Source organism: Dama dama, chromosome 28, assembly GCF_033118175.1.
Source record: "Dama dama isolate Ldn47 chromosome 28, ASM3311817v1, whole genome shotgun sequence".
Taxonomy (NCBI): domain Eukaryota; kingdom Metazoa; phylum Chordata; class Mammalia; order Artiodactyla; family Cervidae; genus Dama; species Dama dama.
In genome coordinates, this window is record NC_083708.1 from 38,932,727 (window position 1) to 38,957,945 (window position 25,219).

Here is a 25,219-nt window from a genome sequence, read left to right on the forward strand (position 1 = left end):
AGTAACTTAGCACGCACACATGCAGGGAGATCACAGAAGCGATGCTATTTTAGCTGGCTCTTGGAACTTGAATGGGGAGTTGTCGGAGGTAGGAGGGAGGGGAAATAATATATGCAAGGGTGGAGACTTGAGAAAGAGAATCGTGAATTGCAAAAAGGTAAAAAATTCAGCATGGCTGGCACAAAAGGTGATCTGTGGAGAGAAGGAAGATGTAAGGCATAAAAAGGAAGTTAGGTCCAGGCTGTGAGGGACCTGCTGCTGCTGCTGCTGCTAAGTCGCTTCGGTCGTGTCCGACTCTGTGTGACCCCATAGACGGCAGCCCACCAGGCTCCCCCGTCCCTGCGATTCTCCAGGCAAGAACACTGGAGTGGGTTGCCATTTCCTTCTCCAATGCATGAAAGTGAAAAGTGAAAGTGCAGTCGCTCAGTCATGTCCAACTCCTAGTGACCCCATGGACTGCAGCCCACCAGGCTCCTCCATCCATGGGATTTTCCAGACAAGAGTACTGGAGTGGGGTGCCATTGCCTTCTCTGGTGAGGGACCTAGTGAGCCCTATAAAGAAGGCTGGATTTCATTTTGTAGGTGTAGGGAGCCAGCAGAGACCCTGAAACAGGGGACCTAAATAATTAGGTTTTAAGTTAGGCAGATAATTCTGGAAACATTGTGGAAGGTGGACAGTTCAAGGCTGTGATCTCTTGAGAGCAACCATAATTAATCAGAAATATTAGGCAAGCAAGTATTAAAAAGATTGATAAGAGCCAGTATTGGTAAAGGTGACATCAGTCAGCCTTGGCATTTTAGCACTAGCTATCACATCTATCAGTCTCTACCAAAACTTAAAATGTGGGCAGGAATAAGGAACTTTTACTTTTTGTTTTATACATTTCTGTCCCAGCTGCATTTTTAACAACCATTCTAATAAAACAAATTTTCTTTTTTAAAAGTCAAATCCCACTGCACTAAAATAAAGCTACAGCACAAAACATTTTGAAACTCTATTTAATAATTGATTTTAAAAGAAATATTCATTACTAAAACATTTTAAAGTTGCTCTGGGGCTTGTTATAAACAAATTTGAACTAGGTTTTTGTCTATGAAGAAAAGAGAAATAAGTCACATTACCCAGAAATAATGAAAGCTGGTTTTGCATTATCAACAATTTATTATTTTCCTCCAGGGATCTGACTAACCCAGATTATAGATAACTCAAAATAAATATTTGATATTTAGCTGTGAAGTGTGTACTTATAACTGCTTTTGAATGTGAGTTTTAAAATTACGCCATAGATAACTGAGAACTGACTTCAAAAAATATATAAACTATATAGATTTTTTTTTTTTTACAATAAACTATGGTCTCTCTTTTCTTGATCCTTCCCTGTAAATTTTTTTTTTCAATTTCAAAAACATCTGGTTGACAATTTCTAGCACATAGATCAAGAAGCTCACAAATGATATATTAATAGATCATCATTCTCAATTTTTTAAAACAACAAATTAAGGATATATGCTCTTAACTAAAGACTTTAAGAAGCTGTTTTCAGCATGAATTTATTAAGCAGCCAGTCACTAAGGAACTCAACTGAATTTGGTGATGCACTTGAAAAAAACCAAGATGGTATAGCTCTTCCTCCCTTATGAGAAACGAGACAATTAGACTACATTTGTCTCCATTTAAGCATTTATGGAAAACACTGGTATGAGGATCACTAGTAACTGAAGGAATTTGAAGGTGCTAAGTAAAATGTTTTTGTAAGAGTTTTTTTGGTTTTCCAGCAAGTTTATATGTTATTACTACATTATTCAGAGAAGTAGCCAGTACGCTGTCATTCTGTTAACATGATTCAGATCTATCCTTGATGCCTGAAATATGTCTGCCTGAAACCACCCACTCTCTGAAATATAGAGCATCCATTTTAGGGAGGTTGTTCCTGGTTACAGGTTAACAACAGACTAGCCTCCAAGCTCTACAAGTGGTGTACACATGTTAGGTAAATGGCATCTTTTCTTTTGTTTCTATTGAAAAAATGGCATCTGGAAAGCTCCTTCAGCTCCAATAAAACTGCATTGCCTCATGGCTGTAAAAAGATGAATAAGAGGATAGAGAATCCTAGGAACTTCATTTCTGAAAAGTATAAAAACAGCCACCACTGAAATTCAGGCAAGATGATGAAGTCCCTCATTGACAGCCCATAAAACTTTCATGATTACTTCCACTGTCTCTATGCTGGGTCAACACATAGGCTTAAAAAAATCTATTATATGTATTGATCTCTTTGATTCACTTGGAAGTGTATTATAGATTTGGGTGATTTTCAAAGATGATCGTCTGTCAAATGTCCCACATGTCTATTGATAGCAGAGTACTAAAGGCATCTTTTCACTTGAACTACTGGACAGCCATTCTACTGTTTTTCTTGTGTGACTGAGAAATAAAAAAAGATTTTAGGGCTGTTAGAAAGGAGAAATATCAAGTAGAAGTCCTCTATAAGGCACATGGCAGTTGGAGGATTAAGCTGAGTCTCCTCTCTCCCCTCCTTCTCCTTCACATCCTCTTCTTTCACCTCCTCCTTATCAAATAAGTGAGGTTCTTACATGCTTTTATCTTGATAAAAGTTGAAATGACTCCTCCACTCCTCTGTATGTGCTGCATCCCTTCCTTTCTTTTGAATTTGCAATCTTTCCTGCTTGTGTAATTCAGATTGCCTGATGTAATCAGTAGACTTTGTAAAACATGAAAAAATACAAATTTCTTACTAAACTCATATTAGCACAAATAGATAATGACAGTTCTTTTTTTTCCAGGAAGGTCAGCTCCCATCACATAACTCTGTGGAGGGTAAACTGAATGGGTGCATCTTCACTTCTATGGCGCAAAAAGTCTCAGGACAGCCCACTGAATTATGCCTAAGAAAAGTTTGGGCTGTTTGCAGATGTCTCTAGAATGTTCCAATCAAGCTGTTGAAGTGACCTTTGCCTGAAAAAAAGGGAGTCCATACATCAGGATTAAGCAGATGGTCTTTTAAAGCAAAACAAAGACAAAAACTCCCCATTAGAAATAGATTTCAGAATTATATGTACTGTTTAATCTCAATTCTTTTCTCAGAAATATAACCAAAAAGTATATAGTTAATTCCACCTCTGATTGGGTTTTTGAACAATTTTTTCTTCTTTATATCTTTCTGTACTTCCCCAATTTTTAACAATTGCATGTCTAATTTTTATAAACACAAACAGCATCCCAAATTATTGTCCCCTAGGCAATGGAGAGGTAGATGGAATATCATATATTTATTTCTTGGCATATTAGGGTTCAAATAATTTAATTTTTTTTGGACCATTTGACATGTGACATGGTATTGGCTGTAGACCTGGCCCTTTTGATTGGACCTGAAATTGAAATTAGGAATTAAAGGGAATTCACAACCCATCTTTGGTGTGGAGGGGAAGAATTAATGGGAGGAAATCCCTCTTCAGCAGGAGCAGCAGTCTGGTGGCTGTTGTTTGAACCTCCACAGATGCAAATGGTGGTTTTCTTCTTATTATGTATTTATATTAAATTGTATAGAACATTATAAAACATGAAGTGGCAAAGAAAATGCCGTAGCCCTAAGTTATGCCTTTTGGTCTTGCAAAACTTATGAAATGAATATAATGACACTGTTACTATTTTAGAAAAACACATGGAACAAAGGGGAGAGGGCACTAGTTCTAATGATAAAATAAGTTGCAACTGCTAAAATGTGGGTGCTTTGGATAAAGGCAGGCCTAATTGCTGTCTTTGGTGCCTCAGACGGTAAAGAATCTACCTACACTGTAGGAGACCTGGGTTTGATCCCTGGGTTGGGAAGATCCCCCAGAGAAGGAAATAGCTACCCACTCCAGTATTCTTCCCTGGAGAATTCCGTGGACAGAGGAGCCTGATGGGCTACGGTCCATGGGGTTGCAAAGAGTCAGACGTGACTGAGCAACTAACACTTTCACTTCACCCCCAAGAATGGCAGCAGGGGGGCCATGCACATGCTGGGAGCTCAACAAAGACAGATTAGATGAATAAGCACTCCATATGTGGTTTCCTCCTGCCTGTCATTTTGGCAAGTTCAGTTCAGCCACTCGGATGTGTCTGACTCTTTGCGACCCCATGGACTGCAGCATGCCAGGCTTCCTTGTCCTTCATCAACTCCCAGAACTTGCTCAAACTCATGTCCATCAAGTCGGTGATGCCATCAAACCATCTTGTCCTCTCTTGTCCCCTTCTCGTCCTGCCTTCATTCTTTCCCAGCATCAGGGTCTTTTCCAGTGAGTCAGTTCTTCCATTCAGGTGTCCAAAGGATTGGAGCTTCAGCTTCACCTTCCAATGAATATTCAGGACTGATTTCCTTTAGGATGGACTGGTTGGATCTCCTTGCAGTCCAACGGACTCTCAAGAGTCTTCTCCAACACCACAGTTCAAAAGCATCAATTCTTTCAAAAGCTCAGCTTTCTTTGTGGTCCAACTCTCACATCCATACATGACTACTGGAAAAACCATAGCTTTGACTAGATGGATGTTTGTTGGCAGAGTAATGTCTCTGCTTTTTAATATGCTGCCTAGGTTGGTCATAGCTTTTCTTCCAAGGAGCAAGCATGTTTTAATTTCATGGCTGCAGTCACAATCTGCAGTGATTTTGGAGCCCAAGAAAATAAAGTCTATCACTGTTTCCATTGTTTCCCCATCTATTTGCCATTAAGTGATGGGACCAGATACCATGATCTTCATTTTTTGAATGTTGAGTTTTAAGCCAGCTTTTTCACTCTCCTCTTTCACTTTCATCAAGAGGCTCTTTAGTTCTTCCTTGCTTTCTCTCATAAGGGTGGTGTCATCTGGATGTCTGGAGTTATTTATATTTCTCCCAGCAATCTTGTTTCCATCTTGTGCTTTATCTGGTCTGGCATTTTGCACTATGTACTCTGCAGATAAGCTAAATAAACAGGGTGACAATATAGAGCCTTGACATACTGCTTTCCCTATTTAGAACTAATCTGTTGTTCCATGTCTGGTTCTAACTGTTGCTTCTTGACCTGCATACAGATTTCTCAGGAGTCAGGTAAGGTGGTCTGGTATTCCCATCTCTTTAACAATTCTCCAGTTTGTTGTGATCCACACAGTCAAAGGCTTTGGCATAGTCAATGAAGTTGAAGTAGATGGATTTCTGGAATTTTCTTGCTTTTTCAATGATCCAGTGAATGTTCGCAATTTGATCTCTGGTTCCTCTTCCTTTTCTAAATCCAGCTTGTACATCTGGAAGTTCTCGGTTCAAGTACTATTGAAGCCTGGCTTGAAGAATTTTGAGCATTACTTTGCTAGCACGTGAGATGAATGCAATTGTACAGTAGTTTGAACATTCTTTGGATTGGAATGAAAACTGACCTTTTCCTGTGGCCAATGCTGAGTTTTCCAAATTTGCTGGCATATTGAGTGCAGCACTTTCACAGAATCATCTCTTAGGATTTGAAATAGCTTGGCTGGAATTGCATCACCTCCACTAGCTTTGTTTGTAGTGATGCTTCCTAAAGCCCAGTCGACTTCACAGTCCAGGGTGTCTTGTTCTAGGTGAGTGATCACACCATCGTGATTATCTGGGTCATTAAGATCTTTTTTGTATAGATCTTCTGTTATTCTTGTCACCTCTTCTTAATATCCTCTGTTTCTGTTAGGTCCATACTGTTTCTGTCCTTTATTGTGACCATCTTTGCATGAAATGTTCCTTTGGTATCTCTAATTTTCTTGAAGAGATCTCTAGTCTTTCCCATTCTATTGTTTTCCTCTATTTCTTTGCACTGATCACTGAGGAGGGCTTTCTTATCTCTCCCTGCTATTCTTTGGAACTCTGCATTCAGATGGATATATTTCCTTTTCTCTTTTTCCTTTAGCTTCGCTTCTTTTCTCAGCTATTTGTAAGACCTCCTCAGACAACTATTTTGTCTTTTTGCATTTCTTTTCCTTGGGGATGGTCTTGATTACTGCTTCATGTACAATGTCATGAAACTCCGTTCATAGTTCTTCAGGCACTCTATCAGATCTAATCCCTTTAATCTGTTTGTCACTTCCACTGTATAATTGTAAGGGATTTGATTTAGGTCATACCTGAATGGTCTAGTAGTTTTCCCTACTTTCTTCAACTGAAGCCTGAATTTTGCAATAAGGAGTTCATGATCTGAGCCACAGTCAGCTCCTGGTCTTGTTTTTGCTGAGTATAGAGCTTCTCCATCTTTGGCTGCAAAGAATATAATCAATCTGATTTTGGTGTTGACCATCTGATGATGTCCATGTGTAGAGTCTTCTCTTGTGTTGTTGGAGGAGGGTGTTGGCTCTGACCGGTGTGTTCTCTCGGCAGAACTCTGTTAGTCCTTGCTCTGCTTCATTCCATACTCCAAGGCCAAACTTGCCTGTTTCCAGGTCATTTTTGCAAAGGGAAGTGTCAATCAAGCTCTCTCCACAGTATCATGTTTAGTGCTTGGTTTCTTTAACCTCTATTGTGAGGGTATAAGAATATCGTGTTAAGAATGCCTGTTTTTTGGTGCACTGGGAAGACCCAGAGGAATCGGGTGGAGAGGGAGGTGGGAGGGGGGATCGGGATGGGGAATACGTGTAAATCTATGGCTGATTCATATCAATGTATGACAAAACCCACTGAAATGTTGTGAAGTAATTAGCCTCCAACTAATAAAAAAAAAAAAAAAAAGAATGCCTGTTTTTGATGAGATACCCAGTTAGATTCCTGATTCCACCACTTACTAGCTGTGTGCCTTAGGTTTAACTTCTCTGAGTCTTGGAACTCAAATTTCTATGGAAACTGCTTGGATTTAGTTTCGGCTTTACCCCTTACAAATTGTGTTACCTACCTACGTCTTAGTTTTCCCATCTGTAATGCGAAGATAATCAAATGCTTATTTCATTTGTATGGGGGATGAGTTGGGGGCATTGCATGAAAAGTTCTTAGTATGCTGCTTGGGTGGGCACATAGTAAGTGCTTAATTAAAGTTGGCTATTACTTTTTTGTTACCAATAGGTATAAGATAGAAAGCTGTGTTTTGAGGGGTGGCACATCTAAGGCAAATGTTATGGACTTTTAAATCATATCCAGTGAGAACCAATGAATGGTTATTTCTACATTGTTGTCTTAACATTTTCCCTAAGATGAAGCTTCAGATGCAATCTATATCTGAATATTTAGCAGATTTCTTTGGGTATCTTAGGGGTAATTTCCATATGTGATGGTCGGCACTGATATTTCTATGTATAAAGTTTTTTCTCCCCTTATTACAATTGCTACATAAATTTATCAGGAAGTTCAAAACTGATACTGCTTGAATTTTTTTCTTGTAGGTTTTTAAAAAACCCTTTTCATTTTTTGCCTTATTTTCTGGCTTTTTGCTATACATGTATTTATAATTTGTTATCACTTAATCCTCTCTTTTTGCTTGAGTTGAGACCTGTACATATACCTTGATTATAAGCAGAAATGATTTTTACCTAATTCCGTATTTACAATTTCATATTCTTTTTCTTAAAGAGGGCCCTCAAATAAAACAAGCTTCAAGCTTCATAAAAGCTGATATATCCTAATTATGTTACACTTGTTTTGCAGATGAAAGACTTGACACATTCAACTTAAAATTGCCTAGACTGAATGTTATTATGGGAGCATTATAAGATGAAAGATCTTTATTTTCTTGTTCCACTTGTTGTTCAGTCACGCAGTCATGTCTGACTCTTTGTAAGCCCATGGACTGTAGCATGTCAGGTTTCCCTGTTCTTCACCATCTCCTCAAGTTTGTTCAAACTCATGTCCATTGAGTCGGTGTTGCCATCCAACCGTCTCATCCTCTGTTGTCCCCTTCTCCTCCTGCCTTCAGTCTTTCCCAGCATCAGGGTCTTTTCCAGTGAATCAGTTCTTCGTATCAGGTGGCCAAAACACTGGAGCTTCAGCTTTAACATCAGTCCTTCCAATGAATATTCAGGGCTGAGTTCCTTTAGGACTGACTGGTTTGATCTCCTTGCAGTCCAAGAGAGTCTCAAGAGTCTTCTCCAACACTACAGTTCAAAAGCATCAAATCTTATCTTCTTGTTCCACTTGAGGCCTGACTAAGTTTTGCTTTCCTTCAAGGAAAATCATCTGTTCTTTCAGTAAAAATATACAGATGTGTAGAATTCATTGAATGGTCAAAAAAAGTCAGTATCTGGCTTCTTATGCATATACTAGAATTTCACATGTATAGAATAGATAAAGAAGAGTACTAACTTCATTAACATGACGACTCAAGCCTAAAGAGTTTTTAAGGCTAAAGGAACTGACCAGTTGTGATTTTTCAGATCCATTTTGTCAATGCATTGTAAATTTCTGGGCTGAGAGAGGAAGGGAGATTGCAGTGTAGTGGTCATGAGAATTCTGGAAGGAGAGGAATTGCCATGGTTTTGGAGTGTAGGAGGAGGAAACAAGAAGGAAATAGGTAGGGGATCTACAGGAAGAGTGGCAATTCCAGAATTAGAAAATTGCTTACTAACTCAGTAAGTGATGAATAAATTAACTTCTAACAGGCATGGGTTGCTAGGCTGTTTCACTGCCACTAACTACTTCTTCACAGAAGACTTCAACTCTAAATAAAATTTCCAACAGGGGCAACAGCAGCTAAGAATACCATAATCGGTTGAATGTATTTAAAATTAGGTTAATTTACATGTGAAAAAAATTCTGTTGGCTTAACCAGTAGGAAAATTGTCTTCCTCTCACATAAGAGAATTCTAGAGGTAGGTAGTACAAGAGACTCCGTAGTCCTCAGGGATCCAAACTTCATCCAGTTCTTCTTTCTTCTTAGGGTGTAATCCTTCTCCTCATGGTCCAGTATTGCTGCTGCAGCTCCAGCCATCACATACTCACTCCAGGCAAAGGGACAGAGGAAACACTAAGTACAGCCTTTTCCTTAAAGGGAACTTACTGGAAATCCCACATGACACTTTTACTTTTATCTCGTTGGTAAGATTTTAGTCACATGGCCACACAGCCAAAAGAGAGATGAGGAAATATAGTCTTTTATCTGGGCAGGAATGTGATCAACTAGAGATCACGGTTCTGTTATTGGGAAAGAAGAATGAATAGTTATGTGGGCAAGTAATATCTCTGCCATGCTATAGTTCCCTTTAGATTAAATAATAGTGTATGTTGCTATTTTTCTCTACTAAGAGGAAAGCATTTTATAGGATATGAATTTGTATTAATGTTCTTAGTGGTGAGCTGGTATTGATCAGAAGCAAATTTAGAAAACGCCAGATTGTGCTTTTCTGGGTACTTCTGGTACAGAGTGATTCTTGGCAGAGAGAGAGATTGAGAGAAGAAAGGAATCATGCTTCTTTCTCAAATATTGTAGCAGTCATTAAATAAAACACTTCACTAGTCCTTAAGTCTCAAGGAAAATAAAGCTTAAGAGTTGTAGACTTGTCTCAAAGCTGTATTAATGTTTGATGAATGTTCATGGGTGTGTGTGTGTGTGTGTTTGTATGTATAATGTGTAGGTGTATCTAAGTCTCAGAGCAGAGAGTGATGTTTGAGATGTAGAATAACTGCCACTGATGAATTAATTTATGATCTTGGACAAATCATTAGGCTTCAGTTTTCCTTGTCTAGAAAATGAGAAAGTTGGACCAGATGTTCACATATACCTACTGGCTCTAATCTTCCAGAACCTGGATCCTTGGAGGTCCCTTTAACCATTTGTCCATTCACCCATTCATCCACCTGTCTATGTATTCATTTGTTCAGCCATCCACCTATCATCTATTTTTTATAATGCCTGGTAGTGGACTAGAAGCTGGAGGTTTGAAAATAAATAAGTTCCCTGGTGGTCCAGTGGCTAAGACTCTGTGCTGCCAGTACAGGAGACCCAGGTTCGATCTCTAGTCAGGGAACTAGATCTCACATGCTACAACTAAGAGTTTGCATGCCACAGCTAAAGATCCTACAAGTTGCAACAAAGATCTAAATGCCACAACTGAGACCCAGTGCAGCCAAATAAATAAATATTTTAAAATTATACAAACTACAGGTTATAAAAAATAAGTTAATGGCCTCATGAAGCTTAGTGTCCAGTCTAGGGCATAAGAATTATACCTATTTTGCCCATTGTCAGATGGAAATGTAGTTGAAACTATTTTCAACTTCACCTGCCAATGTGCTGTATAGAGATGATTCTTGATGATCATGTTTGAAATACCTCTGTATGTTTCCTGTACTAAATTTTAATTCTACCCCTGAGTCATCTCCCCAAACCTGGCTGCTATGGTACAGACAAGGCCCATTTTAATGTTAGTTTAAACATGATAATGTTAACTGAGGGGAGGGGCGTGAAGGGATTATGGACTACACTAAGAATTGATCAGATTAATAGCTAACACCAAAGGAGCACATACTCTGTGTTAGGTGCTGTGCATGGTGAGTTATGTACATTTCTCCTTTAATCTCAAGAAAGCCCTCTAGTTAGGAGTCCTGTTGCTTTCCTCTGATCCATGTGATAAGGCAACTGATAAGGATAAGGTTCTGAGACAAGGTCCCAGGAACTACAATTTTCTTAGAAAAGTGCTCATGGGCATAAACACACATTTTTTTTTTGTACACAGTTTCAAGGAGTTACAAGCCTCACCAACACCTTGATGATATGTTTAGGAATCCCTGACCTAACTGTATACTAATTAAGAAAAAATCTGGTATTGGGAAAACAACATATACCTTTCCAGGCCAAAGATTACCAGTGCGTAGGTACTTTCTGCATCTGCTCATGAGAGGAGGGAGAACCCAGCCTGTGCTGAGGTCAGTTCAGTTCAGTCACTCAGTCGTGTCTGACTCTTTGTGACCCCAGGGACTGCAGCATGCCAGGCTTCCCTGTCCTTCACCAACTCCCGGAGCTTGCTCAAACTCACGTCCATCGAGTCAGTGATGCCATCCAACCATCTTGCCCTCTGTTGTCCCCTTCTCCTCCTGCCTTCCAACCATCTTGCCCTCTGTTGTCCCCTTCTCCTCCTGCCTTCATTCTCTCCCAGCATCAGGGTCTTTTCCAATGAGTCAGTTCTTCCATTTAGGAGTCCAAAGGATTGGAGCTTCAGCTTTAGCATCAGTCCTTCCAATGAATATTCAGGACTGATTTCCTTTAGGATGGACTGGTTGGATTTCCTTTCAGTCCAAGTGACTCTCAAGAGTCTTCTCCAACACCATAATTCAAAAGCATCAGTTCTTAAGCGCTCAGCTTTCTTTATAGTCCAACTCTCGCATCCATACATGACTACCAGAAAAACCGTAGCTTTGATGAGACAGACCTTTTTTGGCAAAGTAATGTCTCTGCTTTTTAATATGGTGTCCAGGTTTGTCATAGTTTTTCTTCCAAGGAGCAAGCATCTTTTAATTACCTGGCTACAGTCACCATCTCCAGTGATTTTGGAACCCAAGAAAATTAAATCTCTCACTGTTTCCATTGCTTCTTCATCTATTTGCCATGAAGTGATGGGACCAGATGACATGATCTTAGTTGAGCTGAGGTCAAGTCCTTTGAAAACCATAAAAACTCAACCAATGTCATCAGCCAAGTCCAGTGATTCTCAAAGTGTTTGTCTGATGGTTCTCAAAGTGTCCCATCCTTCAACCAATGACATCACCACAGCTGGGCTCCTGATGAAAATGCAAACACTCAGGCCCCACTCCAGATCCACTGAATCAGAACTTGTGTGTTCACAAGCTCCCCGGCTGATTCATGTGATGCTCCAAATATCACTTGGTATATCTGATGCATGTGATACTCTGAACAGCACTGTCCAATAGAACTTTTTATGATGATGGAAATTCAAGCAGTTGCCTGGTGCTGTCCTTGTTGCTATCTGACTCTGTTCTGGGCCAGGTCCCTTTTTGCCACTTCGATCCTCCCTAAATTTGTGCTTCTTGGTTCCTTTCTGTTGCATGTCACCAGTAGCCCTGCTGACTTTTTTTTATATTTATTTTCTAATTGAAGGATAATTCCTTTATAGAATTTTGTTGTTTTCTGTCAAACATCAACATGAATCCCTGCTGACTTCTTGACGTGTCACTGACTCACCCATTACTGTCCCTGACCTATATTTCTGGTGCTACATGTTATATGACCTCGCCCAGCCCAGAAGTTTCTCGCCCAGCAGCTTCAGGTTAGCCCCTGTGAAGTAGGCTAGATATTTGACAAAGTAAGTCTTTGTTTATAAATGTTTTCCTTAATTCCTTTAAAATTCATTTACAGAGTATTGCTCCCTGTAGAGGTCAGTTCTGTGAGCTGATTACTACATAAAATTATTTTCTTTTATTATTAGTTCAGAAATGGTCCTACATTAGCTTAGAGTGACCCTTCATATTTCCCATGCTATTCAGGGCAATCTTATCTCCCATTTCTTAGTGGTAGCAGATATCCTGTAATGCCACATTTCTGCCAGCCAATGATGATAACTGGGCCTGATTTAGTGTGTTTAAAGTCTAAGGCTCTTAAAGACACTTTTAATCCTCTTGTTCATTTAAGATAGATTAATTTCTTCTATTTTTCTACAAAACAGGATCCTCTTTCTAATATGTTTGTACAGGTTTTAATTTTGTAGGTGCAGAGATATATCTTGCTTTAAGAAGATGTTATTTAAAAGCCTGGATTTGCTTTGCTTTAATCATTAAATAACAACTTTTCATAATTAAACTAAAAGGAGTTGTATTGATAAAATAATTTTAAAATTATGATTGAATATTGACCTAGACCACAGTGAGTATGGAGAATGAATGTAACATTTATTATTAGGGTGATAGGTAATTGCTGATAAATTAATTAAAAAATATTTATGAATAACTCAATGAGTAGTTAAATAAGTAATAATTTTAAAAATAGAGCCTAATTCCAAAACTCCGTTTCCACACTCTTTTTCAGGAATCTGTCTTTTACAAAGTGTGAGATATATCTGTAAATGCCATGTACACAGTATATGATTCTGGCTTCAAAGCTAAACTGCCCATGTTGAAAGCAAGCAGCTATGTTTGTAGGTCAATTGTGGCACAAATGAAAGAAGTCGCTTGTTCTGTGTTAGTTGTTTGATAAGCTGTATGGTTAATATTGACATTTTATTGGTGTTATGTAGTTTTGGCTTTTAGCCAAGGATTTTGATTAATATAATGATTAATTAGGATGTTAATTATAAAGGACGGTAAGACAGTTGCTCCTTGGAAGAAAAGCTATGACAAACCTGGACAGTGTCTTAAAAAGCAGAGACATCACTTTGCTGACAAAGGTCCATATAGTCAAAGCTATGGTTTTTCCAGTAGTCATGTATGAATGTGAGAGTTGGACCATAAAGAAGGCTGAACACTGAAAAACTGATGCTTTCAAATTGTGGTGCTGGAGAAGACTCTTGAGAGTCGCTGGAGATCAAACCAGTCAGTCCTAAAGGAAATCAACCCTGATATTCACAGGAAGGACTGCTGCTGAAGCTGAAGCTCTCATACTCTGGCCACATGATGTAGAGAGCTGATTCATTGGAAAAGACCCTGATGCTGGGAAAGATTGAGGGCAGGAGGAGAAGTGGGTGACAGAGGATGAGGTTGATTGGACGGTTTGATGACATCATTGACTTAATGAACATGAGTTTGAGCAAACTCTGGAAGATAGTGAAGGACAGGGAAGCCTGGAATGGTGCACCATGGGGTCACAAAGAGTCAGACATGACTGAACAACTGAACAACAATAACCAGTTTGAAGCTTTAACTCACATTTTGTGCGTGGAAAAAAGAATCTATCTCCTTTTAAAGGTTTAATATGGAACAATAGGGGGCTTCCCAGGTGGTGCTAGTGGTAAAAAACCTGCCTACCCATGCAGGAGACCCAATTTCAATCCCTGGGTTGGGAAGAACCCCTGGAGGAGGGCAACCCACTCCAGTATTCTTGCCTAGAGAATCCCCATGGACAGAGGAGCCTGGTGGGCTCCAGTCCATAGGGTTGCAAAGAGTCAAACATGACTGAAGTGACTTAGCGCATGCACACACACAGAACAATAGATAAAGCATTTTTATTAAAATGTTTTAAATAAAAATTTATATAAAGACAGTTTAACATATACTTAGTTAAGGTTGATTTGCTTGTTTTCTCTTCTTTAAATGGCGTGCAGTTTTTATCTACTCTAGTGAATCACTGGGACATAAAAGCATAGGTTTGTTTAGGAATGCTCCAGAGTATCATGTAGCTTTAGGATAATATAAACAAGCCAGTGATGACCGAACTAATAACAGTGGAGGAGCTTTTTGTGGTGTGTCTGTCTGCACAGATTCCCAGTCTTAGCACAATCTGGTTTGTCCTCAGTTTCTCGAGAGCAGGGACTGGAAGGGGCTACTGGTTAGTAAAATTATTAAAAGTGTAAGCTGTGCCTATGTTTTGAACCTGCCAGTTCTCTTCTGGAAGTGTTCTTATTCTAAGGAAAGAATTGAACATGCTTAAATATTTAGCTGCAAGTTTGTTGAACACCTCAGTTGACAACATCATCCAATTGGAAAGAACCTAAATGACCATCAGAAGAGGGATTTGATTAAGTGAATTAAACCAATATAAAAGTTGTTAAAAACACAAGTTATAGACGGAGGCTTCCAAAAATTTTTTTTTTCTTAAGCAGGAAATCTCTTTCTCAAGCACAGATTTGCAAAGGATTCCAAGCATATAAAAGAGAGAAAAGGGGAGCTGCTCCTGTTGAACCAAGGTGGAGGGTCTGTTCCTCCCCCACATCTGCCTCAGTCCTGCAGGGACCTCGCTCACCTGCATCACATTCTTATGAAAGCTCCCAGGGACACTGAGAGAACATTTTAGTTGAAAATGTGTTGGCCTGAAAAAATATTCATGGTCTGTTACATTAAAAAGCAAATTTAAAACAGTATAATTCTAATTTTATAAACAGCATGTGTATCTGAATTATGCCCATGTAGGCTGTAAACTGTGTTTTGTGCATGTGTGTGTGTGTGTGTGTGTGTGTGTGTTGAAGGCAAAGAAAAATGTTTAGCAAGAAATATACCAGGTGTTCAAGTTAACTGTTTTTAAACTCTAGATCACAGGTGTCTTAATTCCTTTTCTTTTTGCTTATCTGTAGCTTTAATTTTTACATAATGACTTTGTACCTTTTTAAAAAATTTATTTAGTTTTGGTTGTGCTGGGTCTTCGTTGATGTGCTCAGGCTTCCCCTAGTTGTGCTGAGCGGGGCTACTCTTCCTTGTGGAGCACAGGCTCTAGGCACACGGGCTTCAGCAGATGCAGCCTGAGGGCTCTAGAGCGCAGGTTCATTAGTTGTGCTGCATGGGCTTGAGTTGCTCCAGGGCATGTGGGATCTTCCGGTGAATAAGTGAAAGTCTTAGTTGCTCTGTAGTGCCCAGTTCTTTCCAACCCCATGACTGTATCTCGCTCACCAGGCTCCTCTATCCATGAAATTCTCCAGGCAAGAATACTGGAGTGGGTGGCCATTCCCTTTTCCAAGGGATCTTCCCAGACCAGGGATCACACCTGTGTCCCTTGCATTGGCAAGTGGATTCCTATCCACTGTACCACTAGGGAAGTCCCGTATTGTTCCTTTTTTTATAATAAGAAAATATTTTTGGTTAAATATACATTAAAATCTAGAAGTCACAGCTTTGGAATATATAGTATTTGACACTATGCAATTAACTTTTAATGTTTCAAAAGAAGATTTGCATAAATGGTACTTGGTCTCTGTTCTAGTTATCTCCTGCTACATTATGAGTCACCCGCAAAACTTAAGTTTTTTAAAACAACAGTAATTGATCATTGTCTCTCCCAGTTTCTGGGGGTCTGTTTGGGGAGGGCTTTTCTAGGTGGTTCTGGCTCAGGGTCTCTCTTCAGGTTGCAGTTGGATGATGGTTGGAGCAACTGGGGTTGGCCAGGCATCACTCTCTACATATTGATTCAGAGTCTCTTTTGTGTGGTCTCTCTGCAAGGGCTGGTTTGGACTCATAGCATGATGGCCTCAGGGCACTTGGACACTTTGCCTTGTGGCTGAAATTTTTAGGAGAGAGAGTATCAGTGAACAAAGCCTGTGCTTGGATATCATCACCCAGAGTCACTTCTACCATACTTTAGTAGTCACTGGTCACGAGTCCATCAATATTCAAGAGCAGGATCACAGAACAGGATACATAATTGTGGGGCTGAGTACAAAGTGTAGGGTCTCTTGTTCAAAACATATTAAGAAATTCAAGTTGGCAACATCAGAGCAAGAAACCAAATGTTGAGCCCTTCTAAGTGTGGGGCCTGATATGACTGTGCCGGTTGCCAACCTCAAGAAACCATCTCTGGGGAGGGAACATCAACTTCATCTGTTGGTGGGAGGAAGGTCAAGGCCATATTGTAGAAAATAATGTGAGATGGGATTTAATGGTGAGACCATCTTTGGAAAATAAAATCTGCCACAGTGTCTATGACTCGCCTTCAATTAACGTGAGGTGGCTCACATTTTTACCATCCAGCACTGGAGTTAGCTGTTAGTTATGGAGGAAGACAAACCTAGACAGTGTCTTAAAAAGCAGAGACATCACTTTGCCAACAAAGGTCCATACAGTCAAAGCTATGATTTTTCCAGTAGTCATGTATAGATGTGAGAGTTGGACCATAAAGGAGGCTGAGCACTGAAGAATGGATACTTTTGAACTCTGGTGCTGAAGAAGACTCTTGAGAGTCCCTTGGACTATAAGGAGAATGAACCAGTCAATCCTAAAGGAAATCAACCCTGCATATTCATTGGAAGGACTGATGCTGAAGCTGAAGCTCCAATACTTTGGCCACCTGATGCGAAGAACTGACTCATTGGAAAAGACCCTGATGCTGGGAAAGATTGAGGGCAGGAGGAGAAGGGGTTGACAGAGGATGAGATGGTTGGATGGCATCACCAACTCAAAAGACAAGTCTGAGCAAGTTCTGGGAGATGGTGAAGGACAGGGAAGCCCTGCGTGCTGTAGTCCATGGGGTCGCAAAGTGTCAGACATGACTTAGTGATTGAACAACAACAACGGTGGAGGAAGAACTGCTGGTTTTCTCCAGCAGCTAGCCTGCATTAGCAATAACAGGGATGGATTTTAAAACTCTTTTTGAAGAGATACTTGTTGCCTCTAAATCATGTACAGCAAAAGTACCTGTTTTATATCTGTTATGGACTGAATTGTTTCCCCACCAAAATTCACAAATTGAAGTGCTCACCCTCAATATGACTGTGTTTGGTGACAGAGCCTTTAAGGAGGTAACTAAGGCTAATTGAAGTTAGAATGGGCTGGTGTTCTTGTAAGAAAAGGAAGAGATACCAGGAGTGCTCACACAGAGGAGAGGGCCATGTCCTCATTGTCCATGTGAGGACAGTTAGGAAGCAGCCATCAGCAAGCCACGGAGAGAGGCTTCTGGAGAAATCAAATCTGTTTACACTTTGATCCTGGACTTTCAGCCTCCAGAACTGTGAGAAAACAAATTTTTGATGTTAAGCCACTCAGTCTGTGGTATTTTGTTATAGTAGCCCTAGTAGACTGATATAATATCTAGGACTTATACATATACTGTTCTTTTCAGAATTTTCTTTATTAGTCATCCTTAATCCATTGGATATCCCAGATTCTCTGTCAAATTCCAAAGAAAGCCAGATCTAATAGAAAATGCCATGTTTTAATTAACCTGCCCTTTTAGGGGGAGGAGGTGCCACACTGAGTGGCTTGTGGGATCCTAATTCCCGAATCAGGGATTTGAACTCAGGCCTTTGGCAGTGAAAGCATGGAGTCCTAACCACTGGATTGCCAGGGAATTCCCTAATGTCCTTTCCTTAATAATATTCTGATGAATAAATGCTTTATTATTCAGTTTTCCTGGAGTATTGCTTGTGTCCAGTTAAGGCTCACTTCTGTGGTAATACTGTAGTTCATTCATGGATTTGTATATAAAATAATATTTTTTTCAATGATTGAGGTCAAGTATATGCAGACAGGGCCACGAACAATGACCATTTCACCCTTTCTGTGTATGCTGCTCCTCTTCTCAAAAGGGGCATCTATTTCATCTCTCCTTGAATCTGAGTTAGCCTCATGGTTTGCTTTGGCCAATAGAATGCAGCAGAAATGATGCTGGTGATTTCCAAACCCAGGCCTTTAAAGATGTTGCAGCTTCCACTTTTGCCCTCTGGCTAGTCTACAGGCATGTGACAAAATTTGCCTACCCTGCTGGAGGGCCCTTTTGAAGGGGAAAAGACTCAGGTGGAGAGTGTAGCATGAGGAAGTTGACTACTTGAAGGAGTTCTAGAGGAGGGAAAGGAATGAGTTAGGGAACAGAAAGGTGTCAAAGACAAGCTGCACCTGCTGGCCTCGTTGTGTGGCTGAGAAAGACCCAGGGATTGAAGCATAGGGGTTTTATGATGATGGTTTTAATTGGCTTTGGAGGCTTATTGATCTGCTTTGGCTTTGACACTTAGCAAGATTGGAACTTTCAGTGTTGGCTGGGGTAGGGACGGACAGGATAACACCCACAGTTCCCTCAGATAGTTGCTAGCGCTTAGATCTGTGGTACAAGACACTTTCCCTAGGCACTGGCCCCGGGAAATGGGCTCCTGAACCTTGCCAAAGCTCTATAGCAGTAGCACACCCCCCACTCCCCCCACCCACCGCCACTTGCACATGCTGAGGTCGCAACTCCTAGTTCCTCAGAATGTGATCTTAACTGGAAATAGGGTCAGGGTCAAGAAAGACGTTAATTAGTTTAAGTGAAGTCATAATGGTGTAGGGTGGGGCCCTAATTCATTATGATTGGTGTCTTTATAAAGGGGGAATTTGGACACAGAAACAGGAATAACATTGTGAAGACAGATCAGAGCCATGCAGAGGCTAAGGAATGCCAAAGATTTCCAGCAAACCACCAGAAGCTATGAGAGGGCCATGAAACAGAGCATCCTCTATAGCTCTCAGAGGAACCGACACTGTTGGTCACCTTGATTTTGGACGTCTAGCCCACAGAACTCTGAGACAGTAAATTTCTGTTGTTGAAGTCACACAATCTGCGGCACTTTTTTATAGCAGATCTAGCACGTTAATAGTTATTGCCAATGAATTTTACCACCAACCCCCTTTACTCTCATCTTTGCAGTTCTGGGTAGATGAGCACAGGATAAACGTGTGCCCATGAAAAGGGAGCTGTCAGATAGCCTCACATCTTAATCCAGTTAAAATTAAAATTCTCATTTCCTCAAAAAGTTCTATTAAAGGTGATTTATTATATATTTCTGGCACAAAGAAAAGGAGGTAACTTTGATAGGACCTCTGAAGTTATGCTAAGTAGGCTGCTTCATCTACTTTTTTTGAGAATATGTCTTTGGTTATTCCAGAGTTTACAGAGAGCTAACATTTAGTTGTTTTTTTCCAAGAAACCTGATTTAACCTAACTGTATTAGGATTGGCACTTGATTATTCCGATATAATAATTTGCATGATTTTTAGTGCCATAATTGTTGAAAACTGATATTAAAATGTTAAAAGTGACATATCTTATTCAGAGATGTTTAGCACCTTATAATAACAATAATATTGGGTGCATTATGCAGTAATAATGGAAATCACACTTGCAAAATTGTTGTGGTAATAGAACATTCTAAAAGGCAAGAAATAGAAAAAGCACACTGGAAGAGAAGACCATGTTTTATTCACGGCTTTTGGCTATCTGTGCTCTGAGGCTGGAAGATAGGAAAGAGCTATGTCCTCCTCAGTTCTGTGTTCCCCCTGGATTGCATGATTGAGATCAACCTATATCATTCTGACTGAAGTAGAGAATTCTGTCACTGGATTCAGAAGGGGGCGGGGGAGTGTGGTCATATTTGAAATACTTTTTGTAAATGAAAATTGAATTTCTAAAGAAAGCATATATTTGCTATGACTTAACCTAATTATTTTTTCCCAGTTGCTTATAACTTTTGATTAATGGCTTATTTTAAAAATATGTTTGGAAAGAATATGTTAGGTATGTTGATAGCTTATTTAAAAACTATGTTTAGAAAAAATGTGTTAGGCATATTCCCCTATAATGCACCAGTATAGTTTTTAGGTCAATTTTAGGCTGATTAACTTTATCCTGCCACTTTAATACTTTGATTTATAGATCACATTCAATATATTCAAACTCAGAGAAAGTCATGGTGAAAAATGAATCTATAAAGAAACCTAAGAAATTCTTCACTGTGTGAATTGACCCAACAAATGTTGGCTTTGAGTTTTGGATATTTTCTGTATAAATTAGAAAATTTTGTGAAGTTTTGATTTAATATTTCTTTCAGCAGCTTAATTATCCTAATTCAGGAATATTCTGCTTAAAACTTCACAGATTAAACAAAGCCAAGGATGCACCAGGGCAGCAGAAATGAGAAAAGAATGAATTAGCTCTGTTGTATCCAAGTCATGAGAATTATTTCAGCCTTGTGTATGTTCACATGGAACCTGCCTTTGCTCAGTTCCTTTTAGAAAAGAAGATTGTTTTTGTTTTTTTAAACTTTTTCTCTTTGATTTTAGAACCATTGAATTAAAAAAAAAAAAGCTGGTTTATGGATATCTAGCCTCTTCTAAGGCCTCTTGATAGTCTTGCGGTTGTTACCATCACTGTTTCCCTGTCGACCAGGAGGTACTGTTCAAGGCAAGAGAGTGAAAGCCTTTCCTGACGAGTCTCGGGATGCCGGGCAAAGATCATTTTCTTAGAGCAATTATATCTAAACTCCATGTTAACTTCTTCAGTCAACTCTGAGATCACATAAGGAATTTTACCACTGGCAGCCTCATGTCTCAGCTGCAAATGAGAAGCTCGTCAAATAGACACGCAGTGAGAGAGAGGAGAGGCCGGGGCAGGGCTGGTGTTGGTTCTTGTCTATCCTTCTGAAAAGTCACTTTCATGGGCAGGACTTTGGTAACTTCAGTTGGCAGCTTCCTGAAGAGCTGTTTAGGCTTTTGTTGTCACCTCTTGGAACTATGGGCTTTGTTCTATTGCAGTGATTCCCTCCATCTTAATTATTCCAGTTTGTGTCTGAATGTGCCAGCCTTCTTCTGTGTGGTCAAATTATCTCCTATACACCCCTTCCCCCATTTCTTGGCAGCAGAAAAGTCCTTTTTACCAAATCCTTGCCTACCTAGAGGGCTATTTTGCTGAGATAATGTATGTGGGAAAGTGATTCTTTAAGATGGACAGTGCTCTGCTTTCCAATGTAAAATGGTGATGCTGATAACAATACTTGGACTCAATGATCCTTACTCCCTCTCCAATACCACCTCATTTTCCCAACCAAAAGCCTTTTAGGAACTCTGATTTACCACTTTCCCTTTTGTGGTTTATGGGAATTCAATATCATGTCATGATTAAGAACATGGGCCATATAAACAGACTCAGTTCATGTTTCACCACTGTCTCTCCAACTGTGTGACCAAGGATGGGTTACTCTCTGAGTCTGGTTTCCTCAATTTTAAATAGGGATACACCCTTGCAGAATTGTTGAGAGGAGTAAATGAATATTGCAAGGTGAAGCACTTAGCATAGTGCCAGGATATAGAAGCATTTGCTAAGTAATTAGCTTTCATTGCTTTCTGGAGGTATCTGGTATTCTGTTATTCTAATGGATTTTGTGCAAAGCCAGCAGAAAGGAGATCCTTCTCATAACTTAATAGCAAACTCTCTCCCATCCTACTTTTCATCCTGTATCCCATCTCACCTGGAATGTGAACTTGTGTTCATTAAATGAACAGGGAATGGTTTTATTAATTTTTTCTTAGAATGCTGTACTGGCATATACTTTTTTAAAAAGTCACGGAATACTGTTAATACTTTTTTTTTTTTTCAAGTCTAGTATTCAGAGAGCTGAGATCTCTTCCCCTAGCTTTCAATCCTGGTGAAACTGGTAGGGGAAAAGGGGTTGTCAAGGTTTTTGAGGTGGTTCCTATAGGCAGTGGCCCTCTGCCAGTCCTTCCTTATAGGCCACCATTCTTCCAGGACTGAGTTCCCCTAAGCAGCATATTGGTTGCTGGGGAGAAACTGTGGACGTGGAGATATACATGCTCCAGCATTTCCTTCCTGGACATCCATGCCCACTGGGCAGAGAGTAAGAGGGTCCATCATGATTTCTGGCTGGTATTTCATTATTTGCGTGTGGAGTGAGGTTAGAAAATCATGTCATAAGTAGCCATTTGAAAAAGACTTCTAACTCTAAAATTTGAAAATTTCTGCTCTTTTGGGAAGCAGCTATATAGTGATGCTCCTGATAGCAATGGTATTTTTAACAATGTTTACTGACTCTGCCAATCTCATTTCATCATTTTGTTACAGATTGATGTTCTCAAAGCGGATCTGGAAAGCGCAGAATGGAAAGTTTTGGAAAATCTTATTCTGGAAGATGTCCTCGAACAAATTGGACAGCTCATCTTTGAGATCCATCTCCACTGGCCCGGGTTTGAGGTCAGCGGCAGTGACAGCAGTGTTGTGCGCTTCTGGTACAGCCTCCTTAAAGAGTTAGAACTGCAGGATTTCAGGCTTTTTCACAGTTACAAAGACTTATCTAAACCTCAGCTTTTCCTGAAAAAAGATATTTTCAATGCGAGTAGCTGTTATACTCTGGGTTGGGTGAATACAAGATGGAAATAGGACACAGGATCTCATCAAGAACTCAAGGAAATATTTGCAGCAGGGAACATGTCCATGATTCTAGTTATTGGTTTACTTGTCTAGGCTCCCACTAGCCTGTGACTTGCTTGAGGCAGAAGTTGTGTTATTAGCTTTGTAGTACATGTGGCTTGGCATATGGTAGGGGAACAGTTAACACATGTTGAGGGGACAGACACAGGAGTCAACCTCCATCTGCCCAAACCCAAGCTCTATGCCTTTTGCCTCAGAGTGGAAATGCTTGTCCTTCCTTACCTCAACTTGGAAGATAATCCCCCATTTATCTCAGTTTTCCCTAAAATTAATTATGTATCTATAAATCATGAGTTCACCACCATGAAAAAGAAATTATATAACATTTCTATTTTTCCTGGGTTGATGAGATCCTTAAATATGTAGCCTGCTGTTTAAAACAGGGCCTTTCATTTGCTATTCACTCACCTTGCTCAAGGATTTTCTTGTTCACTGTGTCAATAACATTCTTTACAGCCTTGTAGATTTCAATCATTCCTCCTCAACCTTTGCTGAAGCCATGCTGTGACTTTATAAGAACCACTGATTCTAATTTCTGGGAATGCAGACACACCAAATTCTGTAACTGAGTAAGAAAGACTAGACTATCATGTTCTTCAACTCAGGATTCTTTTTATGTTCAGCCTTAAATCCCCTCTGTTCCCATGAAACTAAATCCAAAACAGAATTTGAGTGTCTTCAAACCTGATTTCTCAACTATGGACTTGCCTATGGTGTCATTATTATTATTTTTTTTAGTACATTATCTCCAAGATTAAATGAGATTTTCCTTTCTGCCAACTGGCATTCATTGTAAGCCTGTGGCCTGAGGGCCAGATTCTCTCTTTTTCCTGGGATAGATACAGTGTGGTAATATCAAACACACGGTATATATTTTATATATTTTTAAAAAGTAAGCAGGGAATGCATATTCTCAATAGTTTAAATGATCTCCATCTTTTCTGTCTACAAGAATTAGACATTTACTTCTATAAATGATTTTCTAAAATCCTATTTCAAATAAATTAATTAAATAGTGTAAAAATAAATCAAATTATTACCTTTGATATATTAAATACATCTTCTGGCATTTTCTATATCCCAAGAGAACAGTAATACATACACTGTTTGTTTAAGAAATTTTGGGAGAAAGTAGAGTACTGATTACTACTAGACCTTAATTCCTTATCCCCATTGTTTTACCTCCTTCTACTCTAAACATTCCCTGGGTTGGCTTTTTTGCTTTTTGCAGTGGTTTGAAAATATTCCTCAGGTGAGAAGCCAAATACAATGGAGTTATATCATCTTACTAACTTGACTTCAAAAGGGAATAAGACTTTCTGAATTAGTAGTGATGATTTTTTTTTTTAAGTATAAATGAGGTTTTTTAAATTAAAACTTACAGGACATTAACAAAAGTTATTGATGTGACTGGGCCAGCTTGAATAAGTTAGCAGTTTAGTTGCTTTCAATGTCCCTAGGTATTTCAAAAGTACAAAAAGTCCATAAAACTCTAAAGTGGTTTATCTTTTTAGTTTGCATGGTATAGCCTCCAAAACAAAGTTAACTTTAGTCCTAATCCTGTTTGGATTATATCATAGATTACCTTTCACTTTTAATAAAAATTTTATACATTAAACACAGTAGATCTTTTTTATTTAAACCTTTTAACCCTTCTTATACACCAAGGTATGAGTTATACTGCTTCCCTGGTGACTCAGCTGGTAAAGAAATCCGCCTGCAATGCAGGAGATCCAGGTTTGATCCCTGGCTCGGGAAGATTCCCTGGAGAAGGGAATGGCTACCCACTCCAGTATTCTTGCCTGGAGAATCCTATGGACAGAGGAGCCTGGCAGGCTACCGTCCATGGGGTCATGAAGAGTCAGACCTGACTGAAGTGACTAAACACATGAAGTATACAAATTCTAAGTGTCTAGTATGATTAGGTTTTAGATGTATTCATACTCACACCAAGGTTCCTAATTCATGGTCTTGAAGATTAAGAACATTACTGAAAGCTCCCTTTGTACAGCTGAAGTTACCATTTATTCCAGATTGGTGGTACAGAACATCGACTTCATCACACTATATCTATCTATCTATCTATATATCTGAAGCAAGAATGGATGTACTGTTGAGAAAAAAATAAAGACAAACTCAAAATAAATCACAAACACACCCACCCACACCCACCTACTTAGGCAGCCTGTTCAATAATTATTTGTACTTATTTTGTGCTTTTTTCTAAGATTGTCCTTCATTCCCTTCATAGATAGTTTGAAATTTGTGATGAATATTCTGACTGTTGCTATGGTTTCCCTGCCTCTAGAATTATTATGCTTATTGTGTGGGCCAGGGTTTTTTAACCTGAGTGTTATTTCCGTTTGGGTTGGATAATTCTTTGTTGGGGGAGGGAAGGAGGGCCATTGTGTGCATTGTAGGATGTTGGGCAGCACCCCTGGCCCTCACCCTGGAGGCCAGG

The 25,219-nt window shown here is 39.5% G+C and overlaps 1 protein-coding gene across 1 annotated transcript in view; it reads left to right on the forward strand.

Annotated features, from left to right (window-relative positions):
- The window catches only part of METTL24 (methyltransferase like 24), a 118,314-nt gene extending 93,319 nt beyond the window's left edge, over positions 1-24,995 (forward strand). Inside the window, exon 5 of the mRNA XM_061131723.1 lies at positions 22,393-24,995. Within this exon, the coding sequence (XP_060987706.1) occupies positions 22,393-22,707 (315 nt within the window). The 3' untranslated portion in view covers positions 22,708-24,995. The remainder of the gene's footprint in view (positions 1-22,392) is intronic.
- The last annotated feature ends 224 nt before the right edge of the window (positions 24,996-25,219 follow it).